Genomic DNA, 23,480 nt, shown 5'->3' with positions numbered 1-23,480 from the left:
GATTTTCAGGTTTGGATACCCGATTTTTTCGGGTCGGGTATCCACAGATACCCGTATTCCCACCCCTACGATTCAGATTTTAGTCCTTTTTATGTGCACATCATTACTAATGCCCTTATTATACATCGGATGTACTATATCATATCATAACTTGACACAATTTTATATATTCACATTTTTTCACTGTCAAGGAATTCTCAATTCAACCCTCCCAATTCTAACAACAAAACAAGAAAGACAAAGTTTATGTACAATGAATAGACAAAAACTACCTTCATTCAAAACACATTACATAATAGTCACCTCCAATCCCAATTGTGAAGGAGAGAAGATGGAAAGAATCTCAGACACGTACTAATGTAGACTGGAAAATTATGAATGACTAGACATTATGAACAGGTTTTACGCGCTGAAAATTTTCTCTAGTAGTTTAAGCATCCGTAATTATCTCTGCAGAACTAGAGACTCACATACGTTACTAGGATTTCAGTTCCTTGGCTGTTTCTGCTTGCGTTCATCATCAGGCTCAGAGTTATTACAGCGCTTCAGGAAGAAGTCTAGTTTAGTCTGCTTCATTGGGCTGGTTCTTGGTTGACTGCCTGTAGCTTTCAAGGGGCTGCTTCCAGGTTGACTGCCGGAAGCTTTCAAAGGGCTGGCTCCATGTCGATTAACAGAAACTTCTAGCGAATTTTCATGACCATCGAGCATCTATCCAGAAAAGTACAAACCATCAGGTCATACACGCACAGGCGCACAGCATAAGTAAAATGTGGATCCAGTAGACCACCATAGAGACGATCATTGGAAGAAATTTATTTCACAAGTAAAGGAATCAAAATATGTTCCTGTTAGGAACAAACATAACATTTGTCGCAACTTGCAAATATAGGTAGGACACTGACTGAATATTTTTATAAGAGATCATGTTTTCCTTCGAGATACTATGGCATTCTGAAGTCCAAACCCCTAGCCGTGGACAGGCTTAGGACATATTGTCACCTTTGAATTCATGAAAAACATTTCTAGAGCCACTGGCAAAGAATAAGAAAAGAGCAAAAAATATAGGACAAATACCTGCCCGAGATTTTCCAGTTTGTGCTGAATAACATCCCTATAACAAGTGAGCCAAGTTAGATACCACCGAGTCCCATTCAAAGACAGTTTTTGTGATAAGTAGTAACGAGCACACGTTAAAATTCTAATGAACAAGTGTTCATTGGTGATTTGGTAAGAGTGGGAAGAGCATTAAGAAATAGTACCAGATTATATCGTCTACTGTGTCATTTGCAAGCAAGTATTGCACATTGACCGACGAAACCTAATAAGAAAATACTTCTCATCAGATAAACAAAATATAAAAAAGAGGAACAGCACAAATTGTTCAACGGAGGACCTATGATCACACAAAATCTTCAGTTGATCAAGAATATTTAACCGACATGATTACTAAAGCAAAGCTTACAAATCTCTCAGTACCCATCATAAAAGAGCAGACTTCAAACTCCAAATCAACATACATCATCACTATGACCCTAAAAATCTACCTGACCAATCCTATGAGCACGATCTTCTGCTTGAATGATATCACCAGGAGTCCAAGATAATTCTGCAAATATTACTGTGCTTGCAGCAGTTAATGTTAAACCAACACCTCCAGCTTTGATGGACAACTGACAACAATAAACACATAATAAGTAAAATAGCAAACAATATTAGCAAAAACCAAATAAATAGAAGAAATACCACTGCAGCCTTCACAGAATCTTTTTCCTGAAAGTCTGTCACTAAAGCTTGTCTTGATGATGCTGGTGTGCCGCCATCAATTCTTATGCATTTCACCTTTTTCATCTGAAAATATGATATCGATTAAGCATGTGCATAACATTCTAAAATGAGCCGGGATCTTACCAGAAGAAATTTGTGTATAGCATCAATCATTGGTTGATGATGCGCAAATATTAGAAACTTACAACCTTCCTGCACAAATAAACCATACTAATAAGAATATATGTGAAGAGAGTGGAAATGTTAGAAATGTGGAATGCTTGCTTATTAATTATTGCAAAAACCAAAAGAGGCTACTCACAATAAATCAGGAGATCGAAGAGAAAAATTCTAAGTACACCCTAATATTACAGTGCATAAGAACATTCAGTGCAAATGTTACTCACGATTACAAATGGATATTACAATTGAGCCTTGATATTTGATAAGCAATGCAGATCTTAATAATAAACTGGGTACAAAATGGACTAACACTTCACACTCAACAATTTCTAACATATTCCTCTAGATAGCACTAGGCCCCTGTTATAGGCTTTAAGCCAGCTTCTAGTAAACTTACAAACTTTTAGTATAAAAAGCATGTCAACTAACATGTAATATTTTCACAAGTCTGAAGTAAAGCTTCCTAAGTTACTCCTATAAATTTATTTATTTTTATAAAAGAAAACATGCCGCTCGATAATCAATATCATACATTAAAAGGAAAAGTTGATGCCAATATTATGAATTTACGATGGTCACCAAATGAATGCATCAGCTTTTTCTTCATTCAGTTTGACATCAGTGCATTTTCAGCAAGAGAGGGGAAGTAAGATATGTGAAACTAAAGTTGATAACATGATACCTGAATTATGGTTTCCAGGTAGTCCAGAACAGCTGGAATCTTGACTGCAGCAGAATCAGTGTAAATCTGGAAGCATTTAATGAATTAAATCAAAAGGTCATGCAATCATTTAGTGTGCTTGATGTAACAAAATGGTGAAACAGAACTGGTCAAGTAAAGCTGAACTGAAGGATCACCCCAGACTTGGATAATTGGATATAGGAGATCAATAAGTTATGCAGAAGAATTGTTCTGCTTGAACTTGCAAGCAAGAGACTATAGCTTATATCTGTAACCATTCCATTAAAATTACAACTGCTAATACTGTGTCATATCCTCCAAGAACAAGCCCCAAAGGCATTGATCCAGGTTATAGGCAGTAGGTCAACACTTATTTGCATCCAATTTTCCGTTAATGCTCACTCTGGACACCTCAACATGTCTAGTCAGCAATAAAACATAAAGATCACCATATGTGAACACCACTACAGTAGGGGGTTCTAGGGGTCTCCCTTATACGATTATACCAAACTGGAAGTCTGGAACATGCCTGTTAATATACAAAGATGTTCCCAGTTTGACCGGCCTACCTTATTGATAAGATTTTTCTCTGTGAACTTCAATGATTCAGCCTCTTCCTTGGACTTGCATGATTTGATCTTCCCTTTCACAATCTCCAGCTGAAAACAAAAGCTCATTAATAGGATTCTCCATTCATCTAAAGCATTTTATGAAGGGACAAATAGTTATTTGAGCATCCAGAATAAGCACTTACAAAATGCCTTTTGTTATTAAAAGAAAAATAACTAGTACTCCGAGTATTTACAAAGAAAGCCTTCCTTTTTTTAGAAGGAGAAAGAGCAGGTTGAATTAAGAAGGTCACTGATGTTTCAATAAAATAATGATAAATCACAATAAGAAGCCATGAATTTTGGTAAACAGAAATGGCACAAGAAATTACATTACCTCACGAAACAGTGCATTAATTTGTTTCATTTCCGTGTCACCCAACTCTAAGAACACCTTTAAGAAATAAAACAGAGTCAAGTAACAGTTTTGCTTAATTATCAGAATTCAATCTATCCAATCCCCAAGAATTGTCATAGATTTTCAAGAAAGAGGGAAAAGAAGAGTGTGTAATATGATTAAAACAAAACAGAATGGAGAAGGAACCTTAAGCAAGCTTAATGCCCACAATAACTTGTATTAGAGATCGAACACCATATATAAACGCTTCTAAAAAATTTATGCTTGCTTTCAAGTATAACAACTAAAAAATATTTAGAATTATGATTGATGGAAAAGTAACGCACTTGTTGCCTGCGTTTCTTTGGAAGCTCAGAGAGAACATCTTTCTTAAGTCTGCGAATCATCAATGTAGCCTTCATCAAATTATGAAGCTCTTCGTGATTACTTGCACCTTGATAGATTCCAAATACGCCCTATAAAAGGTACAGAAAATGATGTCTGTCAAAATATGTATAGGTTAAAACATTAACATAGAAGATTACTCATAGGAATTTTCACTTACGCCCTGGCAGTAGCGGCTACCATATTCATGGACATTCTTATACACATCAGGATACAATGCTTCCAACTGTAATTCAGGTGCTAAGTGTCAATTTGAAGCATAAACTATGTAACTCCTAAAGGGTATGCTTAACAATATACCTGTTTGAAAAGTTCTATTGGCCTAGATAAAGCTGGTGTTCCACTGAGCAAGATTGTGTACTGGGCTTTCTGAAGATCCTCAGAAAAGTGACATGAGAATGAGAAAGAGGGGATAGAGAGATAGAGATAGATATAGATAAGAATGGAGAGAGAGAGAGAGAGAGATCAATAAGAATGAGCTACAACGAACATATATTACTGAACATGGATTGTCACGAAAAAAGATTACAGGAGATTTGAGTACTTAATAACAAATAAAACAACTCTTTCTTTCTACCATTGTACTTTACAAAGAGATTAAGCAGAATTCTTTTATGCAACAAGACCATTATAGTGATAAGAAAGTGTTTATGTTTTTAACTGCTGTCAAACCGTTCAAGGGGGAAAAGTTTCACATAAAACAGAAAATTAGTAACCTGCAATATGGGAAGGGAGGAGGTTGTTCTTTTTGCTCGGGCATTCTTCAGGAAGTGTGATTCATCTGCAATTACAACCTGAGGAATGTATCGTGAGTTATCAAACTCCTTAGTACAGCATAACCAATAGTAATAATCCTTAAAATAGTCCATACAAATTTATCGAGTAAAAGTGACAATCTTAATAATGGATGTTGGATGAATGAATGCTATACTGTTTCCTCAAACTATGCATTTTCAAGAAAAATGAACAGTACTTAGCTTTCATGCATCTAAGAGGACCCATCAGATGGCATTCTGGGTTGTTCAAGAATAAAACAAGTTACGGCAAAAGACAAACTTAAAGATACATTGCCGCCAGTTATACATTTCCCTGCTGCAGAAATGTTAACTAGTGTAACAAGGAAATCAAAACATAAGGTGCAGGAACCTCTTACATTCAAATTACGTGACAAGACGAATGTGTGCCTGTGTAGCACAAACAGTACAGAGTACCAAACTATTACCTTGAAAGCTGAAGCCAAAAGTGTGTTCTGTAACTTAGGCACAATGTCGTAGGATATAATATTGAAGATGCCATCGAGAATAATAGGCATCTTGGAATTTGAGGGCACTATGTTAAATCCAGCTTTGTTTGAACCATTCGACTGAGACAAAACCACCTGTTCATGACTCTTTGTCAGGCTACATTAAATTGCATCACATGTTTAAGATACTATTTCATAATTGAATGAACATACTGTGACGATCTATGCTTACAGCATTTAGTCCTAATGTTTGAGGACATACTTCAAACATCCAAAATAATCAAGTCAGGACCACAATCTGAAGGTATTCCCATATAGTATAGATGAAGCAACTATTGATATGAGAACTTGGTTACATAGTAAGAACTAGAATTAACGCATGCAGCTGTATTTTCATTTTTCAAATTTGGGAGAGGAAATTGAAATGCTCCCATGAAAATTACCCAAACATACAATTTGCATTATCTCACAGGAGAGCAGAACAACTTGACTTCTGATTTTGCTAATACCCATTCAGGCAACAAACCATGCTACTAGATAAATATACTGAGATGCTACACTTGCATGGATGGGAAATCATGCTTTGCTAATAAATAGGATGTGAATAAAAAATAAACAAAAATAAAGTTTTCAAGCAAGCTTATAATACCGCACATGTTCAAAAGGTATCATTCTGATATATAAATGGCTTTTCAATTGTAACTCGCATCTTAAACCTTACAGAGTTACAAGGCATACTTGCATTTCCATGAAATATAGCTTCCATTGTGAACGACACAGAAAGGATACTATGATTTAGAACTTTACAAAATTAGAAGTACAAGTCGTCTAGATCGTATCATCATAACCAAAACAAGTTAATGGCAATCAGAACGTGTAGGAAAGACATACCAATATATCTGAAGGTGCAATATTAAGCCACTGTTGTATCATCTGCAATACATCTAAAAGATTAGTGCAAATACACAATACTTTTATGCAAAGGCATATACCATATCACTTACAGAAGCCCAATGGAGACGTAAAGAAGACGGAGCCAGAATAAGAACAGGCCATGCTTCTTGGAGGCAAGAGGTTACTGCAATGGCCTGTGAATATAATCAAATTGCCTCAATTTCCTCAGTTAACTGAGTTGATTCCAGAATGAAGTGTTACTACTAATTTGCCATCATATGGTGTGGTACTATATATAGGTCATGTTTAAGTCAGTCCAATACCTGAAGTCATTTTAATCTTCAAACTAATGGTTTAATCTTTAAAACAGCAGTTGCTGACAAGTCTCAATTTAGTCCTTATTGATAATTGAGTATGGAGCACATAAGTGTCACAGCAAACAAATACTCCCTCCGTCCCCAAAGAATATGCACTTTGGGTTCGGCACGGGTTTTAATGTAAAATTGGTAAAGTAGGAGAGTGGTAGAGAGAAAAAGTAATTAAAGTATTGTTAGTGGAGAATGGGTCCCACCTCATTAGAGAGAAAAGACTTTCGAAAATTAGAAAGTGCATATTCTTGTGGGACGAACTAAAAAGGAAAGAGCGCATATTCTTGTGGGACGGAGGGAGTATATTTTTTCCAGAAATATTTTGTAACCAAAAGACATAACATGTCGAGAGCAGAGCACTATACTGTTAATACTGCATGGAAAACCAAAGTGAGAATAAATAGTTCCACAGCTCTACAAAAGCTTTTACAGGAAAATTATGCAGCAAAAATATGATAGGTCTTTCCTATGTCAAACTGATCAAGTCCAAAAGGCAAATTCACAAGTTATATAGTACATTGCTACTCAAGCACACGTAACCCGTCAGTCAAGAACTAATGGTGAAATATGGCATGGGTCTCTGACAGAAATTTCACTAAGGCAGAATACTGGAGTGCAGTTTGTTAGAGACTCAGATGTGTGTAAGTCTTATTTACTAAGCTGCACCTTAAAAATATACCCTCATCTTTTTACTTTAGTATAATACACTACTGCAAGTTTGTCCTTGACAACATGACCATGAGCCAGATTAAGAGAATTATACAAGGAACAAAGCACACTTATGAAATTGCCCACTACCTGAAGAGTCTTTCCTAGCCCCATTTCATCAGCCAAAAGGACCCGCACTCCATGCCGCAAGATGAACCTGAAATGTGAGGATTACCTATACTTAAATGAGATTCAGATGGACCTCATTAATGAATGTCGATGTAACTACAGATTAACACAACCTGCAGTCTTGAACTGAATGCATGGATAAACAAATTTAGGAGAGGTAATCTTACTTACCTGATACCGTCACGTTGAAAAGATAGGAGCTTTGATTCAATATAACTGGGCATTTTATCATATTTGTCTGTTAAAAACATGAAATGAGTACACTTGTATGTGACATGATAACACACTAGAACAGTGGTATAGCACCAACTAAATAAGTAAATATAACACGTATAAGATGAATGGATTAAGAATATCTGAAGAATAAAATCTACCTTGAAGATCTGGAACAGCAGTTGCAGCAGCAATAGCATGCCTTACCAAAGGATCCAAGTTCTCTATCTGGAAAGTAAATAAAAAAATAATCTCATCAAGATCAAGCTAACCATCCATCTTCAGTTACATGCACTATAGTTTTGAATATGGCTTTGATATTTCTATCACGACACCATAATTTTCAATCTTCATTAGAGAAGACCTATTTGAAGCTTAGGTGAACATGAAAAATGAACATTTAAAAATCCCTCATTCTCACCTCAACATTAGAGCCAGGGAGATTTTGAAGAACACTTTCTGCAAAGGGTAATGATGACAAAGGGAACATCCATAATCTGCAAAAAAAATTCCAAACTGAATAATTTTAATATTTGGCAACAAATTCCAAGGGTAAAACAAACAAAAAGATAGTGAGAGAAATCAAAGAAATAAAACTCCAATAAGATTGACTAGAAGATATTCAATATCTCATGTGACTGGGTTGGGGAAGTTCGCGAAAAGAGACTGTACCTTTCTTTTGCATTCCAATTAGCTCTAGGGATATTGTGGAAAGCTCCTACAAGTAACTATATAAGAGAACGGTGGTAAGTGAAAACGGACATTTATGTCCAATTAAAACTCAATTCTTAATTAATAAGGGACGCCATACCTTGTCGTAGGGACACTTTGAAGCTATATTACCAGTGGCATGTAGGAAAAATTTAACTGTTACCTTCGCTTGCTGTGGCATTGGAGGATTATCATTAACTGAAACGAAGGACACAACAAACACCAGGAGAAGGGACGAATATAAGGGCACATCAATCATAAACATAAGACACACGCAAAAAACGTTGTAACAGAATAAAAGAACCCACCAGTCATCTTTGGCACCGCTGGTGAAGGCATTATTCTGGCTTGCTGTGAGATATTAATCTGCTTAATTGATTTAAATCAGAAGGTGCAAGCTAAAGGCATGAGTCACAGTTTAAAAGGTTTATCCGACTTGATGAAAATTTTGCTACGTAGAACGTGCAGTTAGAAGGACTCACTGATCTCATGATTTTAGCAAATGCAGAGTGATTGAAGTAACTACGTACTTAGTGCTAGTATAAGAAGTCATGTGCACACCCATTAACTTTCAAAAGCCGCATTAGAAGCAAAACGAGACAAGTAACATGAAATTTACTCCCTGTGTTAAGCGTTAATAGAGTCGTACTCCTTTTCGAGACGTTCTAACATAATAGTCATTTCTTATTTTTGGCAAAAAGTACATTTTCTCTCTCATACTTTATTCTCTATTCATCTCATACTTTATTCTCTATTCATCTCATACTTTATTCTCTCTCCTAATTAACACACTAAACATCAATGTCTTAATCTCCGTAACTAAAAGAGACGCCTGGAACGGAGGGAGTATTTGATAAGAAAATACCAACACGTGACCAGACCAGAAGAGGGTTCACAAACACAGTAACTGAATAGTAATTGATACAAAATCTCAAATCCAACCGCTAACAAAGTTTGACTACCTCACACAACAACAACAACAACAACAAAAAGTGTAGTAATCAGATTGGGCATAATATAAGGAAACAAAGCAACCTTATCATTGTTGAGATGAGGACGTGAGAGGAAGGGAGGCTTGGCTGGGGAACGAGAAGAAGGCACATGTCCTTGCAGAGGAGACACAGCGGGCATAGTCCTACTACTATGACTGGTTGTAGCAGCAGCACATGACTGATTGCGCTCGGCCAGTTGCTTATAGGCGTCTCTTTCTAGGGAATCCATTTCCTCCTGGCTCAGTTCCCAGTCATCCATTTTCCTCGCTCACCTCATCACAATTCAAAAAGATTCAAATAAATCACCGTCGCAATTCTGGAAATAAACGGCCGTCCGGTCTCAAAATCAGCGCCGGTGAGTGCTGGACTAGTTCAGTATGAACGTCGTCAAGTGATGATTTACAGTAATTATCACAAAATCGCCGCAAGAAATGGAGGTTTTGAGAGGGTGATGCTCTGGGTTTTCCGCGGGCAGAAGAAATCACTTTTAAAAGTTAGTGAAAAAGATTTTGAAAAGTTTGAATGTATTGTGGGCCAATCGGGCTCTTTGTTGGTGGGCCAACAGACTAATAAATTTAATAAACTACGCCCGACTTGTTTTTCCCATTTCAATAAAATCTCCTATTCCATTAATTCATTCTATTCATATTTTACATAATTATATGAAACTGTAAGTATTTATTATTTATTATAAAAATAAATTGAAACTTTTAATCAAAAACATAAAGAACATAATAAATTATACGCAATCATATATAAGAATTTAGTGAGCCTATCTGATTATATCAAGCGAAATAGTATAACTTTGTAAAAATTATGATGTTTTAAAAGAAATGCGTGAAATGCACAGATTAATAGTATATTTTTAAACTTTAATTTTAAATTAATTAAACAAAATTAGAATCAATATTAACAATGAACAAAGTAACAATTTTAATTATATGAAAATAAAAAAATCTATGCAAATCAACATTAAAACATAATAAATTTGAAATAAATCACATAATATAATATTTAAATATTAAATTATGGAGTGGGAAGATAAAAATATAGGATTAACTATAAAGTAACGTGGACTAAAAATCTAATCATTACTATTAAAAATCTAAACAAGTCACAGTGTATTTAATTCTCGAAGTTTAGAAATTAGAATAATCTAATTAGTTGAATTTTAAAAAAGTTTATAACAAAAAATTAAGCAGTTAAGAAAGTTGGTAATCCACAGAAATAGTCTCGGTCTCGGATCCACAATGAGCTGACGACACACGTCACCTTCTTCACACCTATATAAGCCTCTCCTTCATTCCATTTCACACACACCACACACACTCATCTCTCTCTCATGCGTGTGTGCATGTGTGAATATATGTGTACGTATTTACATGTGCATGCACATCATCATCTCTCTCGAACTCCGAATATCGCTCCGATCGTCGCCTATGTACGCTTGATCAGCTCTTCGATTGAGAAATAAACTTCAATTTTTTCTCCGTAAGCAATTTCGTGTTGTTAATTTCTCATTTTCCATCTCGATTTTCGTATTCTTACTGATCTCTTGTTGTTTCCTTGTCTAGAATGATTGAATTTTAAATTCGGAAACTGTTTGCGTTGAATTTTCATTTCTAGGGCTGTATATTGTGAGGTTCTGATATTGGATCCGTGCAGAGAAAATTGAACTCCAGAATCTTAATTTGCTTAATTTTTTGGGGCTTTTATATAAGCTTGGTGTGTAGAAGTAGTAAGACATGGTGTTTATTAGCTTTTACCTTTTATAGAATGAGTGAATTTTGATTTCGGATTCTGTTTGTGTGAGTCTTCATTTCTAGGGCTCTCTCTATATTGGAAAATTGAACTCGAGAATCTTAATTGCTTGCGTTAAATGAGATGCCAGTTCAATCTCGTTTCAAGGAATTTGCGTATTTTTGGGGATTTTATATTGGCTTGGTGTGGAGAAGTTAGGTATTGTGTTGATTAGTTTTCACCTTTTTGTAGGATTGATTGATGAATATGAACAGTAGGAGTTCGCTACCTCCGTCGGGAAGAAGCTCGGTTCTTCCCTTCCAACCCAATCGTAGCTATAGCACAAAGCCCGAGCAAGCAGCATCCCCAAATTTCCGTCCAATAGGGCCGGAGTGTTCATCCAAACAGGATCATAAGATGTCAGCTCATGCTAGTCCGTTTAGTTCAGAGATAAGTCGGATGTCTGACAATCCCCCGAAGAATTTGGCCCATCGACGTACCCATTCTGATGTCCTCACCCTCCTGAATGATGTTAGCTTTGATGGTACTGATCTAGGCATTGTAGGTGGATTAGATGGATATTCTTGTTTTGATGAGACTGAGGAGGATCTGCTGCCAGAATATCTTGATTTGGATGGTTCCAATTCGATATCTGATAATTGTGCTTTGCAAATGGAAAAACTGTCTACTTCTGCAGCAGAGGCAGCTTCTTCATATGTACAACAACATAGGCTTCAGCACAGCCGATCCATGGATTTAAATACTTATATCGAAACAGAGATGCTAAAGCCAGGTTTAGAAAAACCATCTTCAGCCGAGTCTGATAAATCCATTTCTGCTGCCAATCTCGCTGAGCTTGCTCTTACTGACCCAAAGCGCGCTAAAAGGTTGTTGACAAACGCTAATTACGTAAATTCCTTCATTTCTGTCGCTCCTGTCGGGGTCTTTTGGTGAATGTACAAATATTTTAAATAGCTGTTAACTTCTCATGTTTCTACAATGCAATTAGTCTATTTTATCAAGGTAAATTATGATTCACACCTCATGTTCTTGCTACTTGCATCTCTCAACAGCTCACAACTTTCTACCAATAAAATTTATGCAGTATGTTGTTTATTTTTTTTTAGTATCTATATGCATATAACTTTGTTTTGTTGCCTTGGTTGGGTGCATAGTGGCATCCTGTTTGTCCTTAGAAGAATAAAAGGCTTTAGGGAAAAGCGGAATGCTAAGTCATTTATTTCTCCAAATCCATGTCTTGCTACAGGATCTGGGCGAATAGGCAGTCAGCTGCAAGGTCGAAGGAACGGAAGATGAGGTATATCTCTGAGCTTCAAAGCAAAGTCCAGTCATTGCAAACAGATAAAGCATCCTTGTCCATGCAGTTTGCCTTAATGCAGGTTATCTCAAACCTAGTCTACTTATTCTAACTAGCCTAAATTTCATAAAATAAAACCCCATAAATTAAACAAAAGAATGAAATAAGTTGGAAAACTGATTTGATTGTGATTCTTCCTATGCAACATTAGTTATTGTTTCATTTTTTTTCTTGCCTTTCCTTACAGGAGAATACCAATTGTGTTGCATCTGAAAATATTGAACTCAAACTACAGTTGCAATCCTTTGAACGGCAAGGACAACTGCAAGATGGTAATAATTCACCCTTCACTACTTATGCAAGAAAAGTATCGATCCATTTCTTCGGTCGCAAGATATCTAAACAAAACGTTTCGAACTTGAGCTGTGAAGAAAAGTTAACTTGCAAACGCGTACACACAATAGTTGAAGAATGATAGTCGCAATCACATTATCATTTTACGGCTGAAAAAGATGCTTAATGTTATACATTCTCTCATTTTTCCTTGGAACACAGCTCTAAATGAGGCAATGAGGGACGAGATCCGGCATCTAAAGGTGCTGACTGGCCAGGCAATGCCGAATGGCCATAATCCTACACCCTATGGAGCTAACCAAAACTACCACCACAACAGCCATGCTCAACCGTTGCAGCATCAGTTCCGACAGCATCAGCTGGACCAGTTTCAGCCGCGTCAACTGCTGCTCCATTAGTTTCGGTATAAACACTAATCGACTGCAGGCATTGCTTTTGGTGTGTCGGAAATGGAATGTTCGTATATATTCGTTGCTGGATAGCTGGGTTTTGTAGGCTTGTTTTTGCTACATTTAGCCTTAGAATTTGTTGCATTTGTTCAGCTCTTAGATTGTTTATTGAAGTCCCTTGTAGTTGTGGACGGCTCTTATCTAAGTAGCTTTAAGTCTTTTGACAAACCAATTTTGTTTCATTGTTTTTGCAAATATATATTATTGCATATAAGAAACATAAAAAGTTATGTTGTTTGAGGTAATTATTGCTTATTTATTGCATTTCCTTGACTAGGAATTTTTGGCAATATAATACGGCGTATTTTTTTCCAATTGTTTTTAGTAGAGAATAAATATATAATGAAGTCACTACAACAAATCCATCATCTACAGACGCAACATTAGACGCGCAATTCTTTGCGTTGCCAAATTTTAAAACTCCCCAAAATCTAAGACGCAAAAATAAAATGTCCTTAAATCAGGGACGCAATAATAAATAGCGCCCCTATATCCTTGAATTGGGGACGCAATGATAAAATGCCCTTAAATTGAGGACACGTTGATGTCTCAGTGCCGAAATCGAACCACCATTTGTTTATTCTTATTTTTCTTTTGAACCCAACTCTGATCTCCATCTCCATAGATAAAACCAGCTCTTTGAATTTATGAACTGCGATTTCAATATACCGCCAACGGAGTTATGGATGAAATGGATTAGGTCAATTCATGTCTCGCAGTCTTCTTTCTCTGTTTTTTTTCCATCAATTCTCAGTGATTCGAAGAGTCTTAATTCGTAATTCTTTCTCTTGATTTGGGAATTGTGTAGGGTAACTATTGACAATGCATTTAATGAGAAGACGACGCTGATAAAGGTATGCTAATTATGTTGTTTTGTTTTGAATTTGTCGATGATGATTTCGGACCATTCCGTGTCGGAATATTGGTGCTTGTTTGCAATGAATTAGGTTCATTGGGATGTAATTTTAGCGATGAACTGTATACCAGATCCAAAAAGGGACAGATTAATGATTGTAAATCAGATTTGGAGTTTTAAATCCGATCAAACGATTAATTAAATACTCAACTACTATAATTTAAGCTACAATATCCATTTCTTTATTGGCATTTCGTATTGATTGGGAATACTGAAGGCTACTTGTTTTTTGATTTGAAACACGGTTATAAGACTTCATGTCACGGATGAATCTGAGAATAAAGTATATCTATGATGATCCTCTATCTTACGATTTTTTTTTGTTTATAAGACTTCACATGTTCCAATTTTCAGTGTAACCTAATTTTGAGTTTAGTTTTGCACTTGCTTTTAATTTCTTCGTTCGTGTGATGGATCAACATTTTGAGGTCCCACTGTTGAATAGCCTTTTCTTTCTCTTTTTTGGCAGATAATCAACATGCATGTATTCACAAATATTGGAGCTCCAAAGCCACGCCTACACCACTCAAATCCAATTCCAGTATGAGCTTATTTCTATATTTCTTTTAATTGTTACATTGTATAAACTGGTGATGTATTTTAATCATTTGTATATGGCCATTGAATTATTTACTAGTAAATAAATTATGTAATATTTGAGCAGGTTAGCTCTTTACACACATTCTATCGCGAATGCCTTTTTTCCTCGATCTATATAACCCAAGAAGAATGCATTAACTGGAGGAACATTATTGGCCGTTATTGGAGGTATGCATATATTGTTCATTCTCAGTCGTCTTGTAGTGTTCTCATGGTTAATGTAAAACTCGATTGGATTTACTTGTGAATAAATGAACAGATTTAGTTGCTCCAGCTAGTGTTGTTGGACTTGTTGCCTTGGCACCTGCGTTAGAGGCTATAGTACCCTTTGTTGGTTATGTTCAATACGAACCATGATCCAATTTACTTATTCTGATGACTTGGCAGTTACATGAATTAATATGTAAAAGTGTATTGATAATGTGGCTTGGATGGAAAAGTTGAACTTGCAGGATTGGATGGAGCTTATGTGAAGATCAGGCTTAGAGGCTGCCGATTTTGACACAAACATTTCATGATCTTTGGGGAATTAGATGAAGCAGAGAATACTTGTAAGTGTTAATCCTCTTTGTGTGCTAATTTTCACCTTAGTTTGAATATTGTACTAAGATCATTGTCGGGCTTCCCTCGTCTCAGAAAATCTTGGAGGTGGCTATAGAAGATGAGAAACAACTCGATGATAGCCTTGCAAACTTCTAATTCGATATTCTATAAGTGCACTAAATTGAACTAATGGTGATTCTCCTATGTCAAATAACACCATTGATTCAACTAGGCCTCTGGATGAAAATTAAATTATTAATTCTTCTTTTGTAAGATCTCGAAATAGGAAATCCGAACTGAATCTGTTAATCTGAAAAAATTACTCCAGCTAAAGAGGAGGGAGATCAGGGATCAAAGAGAAGACGAGTGGTAACGCATAATCTTTCGGGAGGGTATGTTTAAGTAATCCAGTTATGAACATACATTAGTTGCTCTTTTGCTTTTTTTTCTGTTGATAATGGTAGTTCCATGACAGAGGCGAAGAGATAGGATCAATCAGAAAATGCTTGCTTTACAAGAACTTATACCTAACTTTAAAGGCATAATCGAGCAAGCAGGAATGCAAAGAGGTACACTACATATGCCTTGCCACTTTGATAATGTCTCATCCACTCTGCACTATGCTGTGTGTGGAGGTGTGGGGGAAATGTAAAGCTTCCAGGTGATGATAGTTCATCCCCATTAATTTTTGAAATTATGTTATTAATTCCATGTCTGATAATTGATTCCTCTATGTAGAACTTCCAGAAATATCATATGGTGCTAACTGCATAATTTCTGCCACACACAGACTTTCCCCCTCCCCTTCATGAGATGATTTAATAGTTTTATTGATAATATCTAATCTAATTTCAGATTTATGTAGATCATTGTGGAGCTTCTCATTAGGGAAGTGAAGCTTGTGACACACTTTGAAACCGGTGGCACCTCGTTCTTAGAAGAGAAGTAGAGCTGCTGAATTCCACAATTTATCAGAAAAGGTGTGTGATAATCATAGTTTATTGCATGTAGTTTGTGAAGTTTTTGGTTTCGATTTGCAAATCTGTCTCAAACCATTAGCTATTTAGCCTATTTTTGACAAAGGAGGTGAAGCCGGACCAACGAGAAACTCAAAGCACTTAAGAATTCCACATTCTTACAAGGTCTTTTAGCACAACTTGATTCTTTTTTTATATATATTGTTATGCATTGAATTTTAGTTAAATGAATGATATTCAAGATTTGAACTTTAGCTTCACAATCTTGCATCATAATGTATGTTGAAGTTCTAGTAGCTGAAACATGCCTTGTGTCTGCAGAAATTATATTTATTATTTTTATGTTAGTATAAGGTATACTAATATGTTAATAAAATTATATTTATTATTTTTTTGTTATTGTTGAACAGGGGCATTAGTAAAGAAAATGAAAGCGAAGGCCTTAAGGAAGGACTGGAGCATGTTTAGATATGTTTTAGTAAACTTCATTTGCAAATGTGGACCAAGTCAATTAGCCTCCTATGTTAGTTTAAATATTTATCTTTGTCAGTTCCCACAAATATGAAGTCACTCCATTTTGTATTAATGACTCATTTTACAGAGTATTATTGCATTGCTTTTAAGACACCTACAATTGTTGCTTTCTACTTTGTTTGGATTCTCAATTATATAGTATATATTATATTTAATGAATAATATCTTTGATGCATAATTGGAGACACTTTTAAGTCCATTTAGGGACACTTTTTAATAGTGTCTTAATGTTAAGAAGGATGTGAAAACTGGGACGCTTTTATAAATTGCGTTGGAAAATATGTTGGAGACGCAACTTAAAAGCGTCTCCAATTAATTCTCCGACGCTTGCTATTTGCGTCCTTGTTCTTATTTGGCACGCCACCAATAAGGACACTTTTTAAAGCGTCGGTGAAATATTTGGAAACACAAAATAGCGTCCCAAATTAACTAAATAAGCGTCCTTAGATGTGTTTTTTTGTTGTAGTGAGTGCAGTTCAGTTGATAACATAACACGCATCAGTTGATAACATAACACCAATGTTTTAAAAATCGGATCGGCCGGTGAACCGGTGAGGCTACTGGTTCACGGTTCAACCGGTCCGACCGGTTCAATCACTGGTCGAACTGTTTTACCTTGCAAATATATATAATTAAATATATCCATACAAAGTATATTAAATTTAATGAGTGATAAATTATAATTAGTAATATATAACAAAAACATATACTATTAAACTTTGTATATAAATTAAATATGAAGAGCATTTAAAATAAGTGAATGATAAAATTTAAATAATAACTAAATACATAAATTATTAATTAGAATAACTAAAAAAGTACAATATTTTTCATATATAAATAAATAAAATTTATATTAATTTAAAAATATTTATGTGGTGAAATAATATTATAGACAATATATAAAAATAAACATGAATTTTTAGTTAATTTGGATAAATATATACTATATTAGTATTATTAGTTAATACATAAATTAAACATGAATTATTAATAAGTTTGGAGTATTATTTAGTAAATATGGAGTAATAAACTATGTTAATAATATATATACTACAATGTTAAATCTTAGATAAAATCTATTATTTATATACATTATACAAATAAAAGTAAGATTTAGTGATGGATAGTTAATATTAATCATATCACAACTAATAGTAATTATTTAAAAGTATAAAATTAAACACAAATTATTAATTTGTGTGGACAAAAAAATTATAGGTTTAATGTATAACAATAATTAATGTTCATAATATTTCATTCAAGTACATGTGGTGGAGTGGTAGAGATGTTGGTCTCTTGACTCATAGGTCATGAGTTCAACTCCTAACACGCATCTCGTCTAACCAATAGGTTGGAGTTCGAGGGTGAGTACAAAAATATTTGTGTATAAAATCAAGTTTTTTTTGATATTTTGGGGCTCAAGTTAATGGATAACAAGGCAGTGAAGGAGGTGTTTCTATTCCACTCAATAGATTGGGATTCGAGTTAATGGAAAAATGGAGAACTATATTGCATCATTTTAAAAGGACACCTCAACTACTCATATTATTGCTATCAATTTCTTGTTTTGTAATATCAAAATCTCCACTAGAGAACCTAACACATGTCTTTACATATAGCATGTTAATAATTAATTACAAATTGATGTACAACTTCCACAAAATTGATAGATAATGGCTGTGCATCAATGTAACCTCGGAAATAAAGACAGGTCATTGTGGGCCAATATGATATTTAATCCAAATATAGGAGTAGTAAGTGTAGAAAATAATTTTGTATTTATGTCTATAGTTTTTTTTTTCTTTCAGGAAAATCCAAGTCCCAGAGGCAATAATGCAATATCATTTTCCTAGATTGAATTTTATGTTATTAATTCAGATTCTATAATTACAAACAAACAAAGTAGTATGGGAAGTTTAATTCAAAACTCATAATTATATAAGAACAATAACAACAAAAATGGGTAGTCTATTAAAATTTAATGAGTCGAATAAATATATAATTTCCTTAGTCAAAGTCCTTAAAAATAATTATAGTGGTACTAAAAAATACTTAAACTTAATTTCAATTTTATTACATATATTAATAAGTTATTTCATTTGTCTTTATTACATATATTAATAAGTTACGTGCAGTTGAGGCAACAATTTCACATGAATTTTGTGTTGATATTTTATAGACTATAGACAGGATTTAATATTGCACATATCTTATTTATTAGTATTATTATTGGTATCAAATATACTGACCCTTTTTGGAAAAACGTTCACATTTTCTCTTCGTTATCTTCTAAAGTTTAGAAATATTAATTTTACAACGAATAAATATGTGGTGATATTAATGCATTTCTAATATTGCCTTTAAATTTCAAAATAAGAATCATAATAGTGAAAAATTTAATTAAAAATTTACTAATAATGCCCAAAGAGTAAAGAGACGGACAATCGGTTATCCATACGAAACAATTATGACTTGGATTATTGTAGATTGCATATTTAATTATTTATATATGATATTTGAATAAAATATATAAATAATTCCCAGTGAGTTTTCTTCACCACCTATCTCAAGAATCTTCCAACATAAATATTTTTCCTTCTTTTTTTCTGTTCATAAAACAACCACATCTTATTCAGACCATTCAGCACTCTTCTTTCTAAGGTGATCACTCATTTTCTACATTTTGTTATTTTTCTCTCTTTTTAGAGATTTAATTTATTTCTGATTGTCTTCAGCTGTTTTTAACTGAAGACATTTCCATTTGCAGAATGGCAATGCTTGAGCAAAAACAAGATCAAGAATGGATTGAGAGAGTGAGATCCGGAGGCAGTGTTCCACACAATTGCCCGAACGGCTGGGCTTCTCCTCCCGGAGACGAATTCAAGGTACGAGGAGCAGGCTATCCAACGACAAAGGAGAAGATCCCCGGAGGGGACTATCTCCTACACCCTCTCGGCCTCGACTGGATCAAATCTCCATCCAAGATCTCCGATGTTTTAAACAACCCTAACGGCCGTGTTAGGCAAACTCTCGATGATGAAAACGCCAAGGGCCGATCGCATTTCGTCTGGGCTTTCAATTTCCAGCTCCCAACCAAAGACAACCATAGCATAGTCGTGTATTTCGAGGGTACGGAGGCCAGCCACCGAGATCCTCTGATCCGCCGCTTCCTAAAGGGAGACGATGGGTTTAGAAACTCGAGGCTGAAGTTGATAACAAACGTAGTGGAAGGGCCGTGGATGGTGAAGAAAGCGATCGGGGAGCAGGCAATCTGCATAATAGGGCGGGGGCTTAGCTGTAGATACTCGATGGGGGAGAACCTCGTGCAAGTTGACATCGACGTTGGATCTTCTATGGTTGCGAGTGCGATCGTGCACCTCGCGTTCGGATACTTGACTGCGCTCACAGTAGACCTAGCTTTCGTTATTGAGGGCCAGACCGAGTCGGAGCTACCAGAGCGGATCTTGGGAGCTGTTCGATTCTCTGGGCTCGATGATGCTCGGGCGCTGCAGATTGACTCGGGATGCTGTGGGAATTCGCAGTCGCCGTTACCTACGAGACTTTGGAAATCATTGGGGCAAGGGTTTACCAACCTAGTTCATGCCAATGTGCCAACACATCAACACACTTCTACTACTACTACCAAAGATGAAGAAAACACATAGTTCTTACAATTGACATCCCAATCTTATTCTTCTCTCTCTTTTGTTTTTCAAAATCTTAGTTATAAATCCTGTGCGTTGCGAGGGAAAGACTACAATCAATAGATTGATAAAAAATGTATATCAATATTTTTATCTACTTGCTATTCTTGCTTCCTAAGGCATACAAAACACAGACACCATCACAACAACAGCAGCAAAACTACACAACTACAAAACCTGAAGAAACTATCCAAAGTTGTCTAATTAAAGTTTAGATAGATTAACTGCTATCCGGGCACCGGCTATCGTAGTCACGAACATCAACGTAAAAGGGTTGCAGACAGCAATTCATCACGCCCATCCCACACGACAAGAATACGTAAAGAAATTGATGAGGACATTATTACTTCACTTACACTGTTACACATCGATTCGCCTGCTGCACTCTGTCTCGGTGTGACCTTCAATCGACACCCCCTTCAATAAATAATGCTCAAATCAAATGGCGTGTGACATTTCTTAAGATAGCCCATTTAGTTTAGACAGATAAAATCAAACTATAGCATCATCTCAGAAATAACTAGTGAAAGTACTAAACTTTCTTCACTGAAAACAACCAAAACTGAAACAGAAAATACGCATTCATGTCGAATGATGTATCACAAACAATAGAAGCTCATTGCTGAAAGAAAACCAGCCAAATACTAACAAAATTTATTGTGAATATAGTAGATTTAAAGAGATCAAATGCACCAAATATGAACAGAGACAAATCATTAAAAACGAGTATTAATGGCGATACATGAAAAGCTCATTTTTGTAAGTGTTTTACTCAACAAGAATGAAACTCTGATTAAGAATGAAAGTCAATCGATCTCATTCATCCATTCCCAATTGTCACAACTGATATGATACAAAGTAAGTCAGTTTAAAATCTTATCACAAACTAGCAAGAGAAGCAAAAAACCATGATACAAGAATACGATGGCTACTGCAAGCGAGGACTAAGATCCAAGAAATAAGTGTTGCTTTTCAATAAAAGCTTATTCTCAATCCAATATTCTGTGACATCCTCATAGTTGCGCATTCAGACTAAATGAACAAGCAGAGCCAAATCCGATTAAGAAGCTACACAAGATTCAGACCAACATCAGACGCACTCATCTGCAGGGTTCTCCCATTTCCAGGAGAAAGAAACCGCACAGATGGCAAGGAAGACTCTTCCACAGATTCAATCTCGAGAAAGCTGAAATCGTATGTACCAGACTTCTTCAAACTAAGAATGAAAACAAGAACCATCCATCCCAGCATCGACACAGCCCAGTAATTGTTCATTCCGTGTATCACACCCCAGGCTATGGCATAGCCAACGATTATCCCGGACAAATGACCAATGAAACTAGCTTGGGGCACGATTATGGACGTGAAGATGAGAGACTCAAAAGGTGCAAAACTGATAGGAAGGGAGAGGAGCCCGAAAAGCTCCAGCTTCGAAGAGGGCTGCTTTGTTGACAGTATAGTCATCCACCCGAAAACAACACAAGAGTATCCAACAGCAGTCACTCTCCGGAAGTAATCAAGATTGAACCTTTTGATCAAAATGTGGTAGATACCGAGAACCAGCAGCCCCGACAGCACGACCAACAGCATCGTATAATGAAGATAGTATTCGACACCGAGCCCTACATGCCCTAACTGCTCAATCACCCCAAGACTCCAAAGAGCACTCATGTTAAAAACAAGATGAAGGATGCTAATGTGTGAAAATGCAGATGTAATGATCCGCCAATGATGGCCCTCTAATGCAGTGTCGTAGCTCAACCCCACATGTGAATACCCAATCCCCTTTTTCTGAATGTAGAACCAAATTAAACTACATATCGCAATTATACAGCTCGTGGCTGGTTTTTCCCAAATCTCGTAGATTAGGGGTTTCCCCATCTACACAAATTGAAGTTATTGACGCGACTCTGAGACTCTACAGCATCTGATTCATATGCTCGGAAAAACCTAGAGTCGAGGACCAAGTGTTTGATGAATTGACTGTGAGAACAAACAGAATTCGATTCCAAGATTTCGAAAATTCCGCACAATGAAACCAAATAATGGAAGGCCGATCTCACCGACAAGGGACAGAGTCGAATCTGAACCCTCAAATGTAGAGAATAAACGCGACTCCTCAGAAATCAAAGAATCAATAATCGAATGGTGTGAATGAGTAGGGAAAGACTATCTCCCCTAATTTGAAGGTGAAATCAATTAGAGATTAGGGGCATCTGGGAAGTACTAGACTTACTAGAGGTTTCTTCTTATTTGAGACATATCTCTCGAGCATTACTTTTTCGACATGAAATTTTATACTGTATTTTTAGTGTCTTAAATTGATAAAATAAATAATGATTTTTTATGGATAAACAAAACTTAAACAATGTTAGAAGTAGATGTGATTATTATCTATAAAAGAGTCTGTTGAGGTCATCCCCTAAAATGCTTTTAACTTTTGTAAAAACATGTCAAGAGGTACAATATGGTAACTGGTAACGTCAAGTGAGAATGGAGGGATTAGTGATGAGTTCGGTTATTGCCTTTGTTTCCTCAAGACTCCATTGAATACTTGATTCGAACTTTGGTTAGATTGAATCATTCTATCTCGATGTTGTTCTTGTCTTCAATGACATTGATTCCCTAGAGTGGTTGAACTAGGCGCCTCACGTGCGCGCTTGTCGTGCACAAGACCACCTGATTCATCATGAGGAGGGCAGTGTCCCGTACGTGTGCGGGATGGATGAACCACACACGTATAAAATGACAAATCAAGTTATCAAAACCTCACCAAAACATATTAATACAACTTAGTTTGATTTTGTTTGATTTGATTTTGATATTAATACAATTTCATTTGATTTGATAAAAATATCAATTTGTATTTTAGTACAATTGAACCAAATCAAACCAATATACGTTGATAATCATGGATCCCAACATAATACTACAAATTACTAAGGCCCAATATATTACTACAAATTACTGAGGCCCAATGTCTTTTTTTTATAAAGCTTTAAAATTTCAAGGTAATTTTATACGTAGTCCACCATTTTCCCACGCAATAGTACTTAATTTAATTTAAAATAGCATTCACGATATAATGAAATTTATAATAATAGG

The 23,480-nt window shown here is 35.6% G+C and overlaps 4 protein-coding genes and 1 long non-coding RNA gene across 26 annotated transcripts; 3 read left to right on the top strand and 2 right to left on the bottom strand.

Annotated features, from left to right (window-relative positions):
• Positions 1 to 258: 258 nt before the first annotated feature.
• CHR18 (chromatin remodeling factor18) lies at positions 259 to 9,717 on the bottom strand. Of its 2 annotated transcripts, none has more exons than XM_048121272.2 (24): positions 9,281 to 9,717; positions 8,554 to 8,611; positions 8,346 to 8,443; positions 8,207 to 8,262; positions 7,956 to 8,031; positions 7,696 to 7,762; positions 7,493 to 7,559; positions 7,283 to 7,349; positions 6,227 to 6,310; positions 6,114 to 6,155; positions 5,202 to 5,357; positions 4,696 to 4,773; positions 4,280 to 4,348; positions 4,140 to 4,205; positions 3,922 to 4,050; positions 3,575 to 3,631; positions 3,199 to 3,288; positions 2,630 to 2,695; positions 1,909 to 1,977; positions 1,744 to 1,848; positions 1,545 to 1,670; positions 1,260 to 1,318; positions 1,075 to 1,111; positions 259 to 708 (listed from the first exon to the last, which is right to left on the bottom strand). In XM_048121272.2, the coding sequence occupies exons 1-24, from the start codon at positions 9,494 to 9,496 to the stop codon at positions 487 to 489; spliced, it is 2,160 nt and encodes a 719-aa protein (XP_047977229.1). In that variant the 5' UTR covers positions 9,497 to 9,717; the 3' UTR covers positions 259 to 486. The 2 variants fall into 2 exon arrangements, with proteins under 2 accessions (XP_047977229.1, XP_047977230.1); XM_048121273.2 differs by having other exon boundaries at positions 8,409 to 8,443.
• An 850-nt stretch (positions 9,718 to 10,567) lies between these two features.
• On the top strand, positions 10,568 to 13,343 carry LOC125223874 (putative transcription factor PosF21). The gene is made up of 5 exons (XM_048127187.2): positions 10,568 to 10,728; positions 11,230 to 11,864; positions 12,245 to 12,377; positions 12,543 to 12,627; positions 12,851 to 13,343. The coding sequence occupies exons 2-5, from the start codon at positions 11,239 to 11,241 to the stop codon at positions 13,045 to 13,047; spliced, it is 1,041 nt and encodes a 346-aa protein (XP_047983144.1). The 5' UTR covers positions 10,568 to 10,728; positions 11,230 to 11,238; the 3' UTR covers positions 13,048 to 13,343.
• A 255-nt stretch (positions 13,344 to 13,598) lies between these two features.
• Positions 13,599 to 16,761, top strand: LOC125185563 (uncharacterized). Of its 19 annotated transcripts, none has more exons than XR_016136241.1 (9): positions 13,600 to 13,798; positions 13,907 to 13,952; positions 14,484 to 14,555; positions 14,679 to 15,165; positions 15,251 to 15,549; positions 15,633 to 15,818; positions 16,023 to 16,137; positions 16,241 to 16,299; positions 16,545 to 16,761. It is a non-coding gene; the product is annotated as an uncharacterized LOC125185563 (long non-coding RNA). The 19 variants fall into 19 exon arrangements; XR_016136216.1 differs by having other exon boundaries at positions 13,601 to 13,798; positions 16,225 to 16,299; XR_016136228.1 differs by having other exon boundaries at positions 13,602 to 13,798; positions 15,633 to 15,726.
• A 2,450-nt stretch (positions 16,762 to 19,211) lies between these two features.
• On the top strand, positions 19,212 to 20,472 carry LOC125223638 (ENHANCED DISEASE RESISTANCE-like protein (DUF1336)). 3 transcript variants are annotated; one of them, XM_048126876.2, is made up of 2 exons: positions 19,212 to 19,332; positions 19,439 to 20,472. In XM_048126876.2, exon 2 carries the CDS (start codon positions 19,440 to 19,442, stop codon positions 20,334 to 20,336), a length of 897 nt encoding a protein of 298 aa, XP_047982833.1. In that variant the 5' UTR covers positions 19,212 to 19,332; position 19,439; the 3' UTR covers positions 20,337 to 20,472. The 3 variants fall into 3 exon arrangements, with proteins under 3 accessions (XP_047982833.1, XP_047982832.1, XP_047982834.1); XM_048126875.1 differs by having other exon boundaries at positions 19,219 to 19,332; positions 19,407 to 20,472; XM_048126877.2 differs by having other exon boundaries at positions 19,252 to 19,332; positions 19,423 to 20,472.
• A 696-nt stretch (positions 20,473 to 21,168) lies between these two features.
• LOC125223639 (RHOMBOID-like protein 13) lies at positions 21,169 to 22,656 on the bottom strand. The gene has a single exon (XM_048126878.2). The coding sequence runs from the start codon at positions 22,254 to 22,256 to the stop codon at positions 21,444 to 21,446; it is 813 nt and encodes a 270-aa protein (XP_047982835.1). The 5' UTR covers positions 22,257 to 22,656; the 3' UTR covers positions 21,169 to 21,443.
• Between the last annotated feature and the right edge of the window lie 824 nt (positions 22,657 to 23,480).

The sequence above is a fragment of the Salvia hispanica genome, chromosome 1, assembly GCF_029641045.1.
Source record: "Salvia hispanica isolate PSC_SH4W2 chromosome 1, Shi_PSC_v1, whole genome shotgun sequence".
NCBI lineage: Eukaryota > Viridiplantae > Streptophyta > Magnoliopsida > Lamiales > Lamiaceae > Salvia > Salvia hispanica.
Note: the sequence above shows the minus strand (reverse complement) of the source record. Positions and strands in the feature narration are given on the sequence as shown.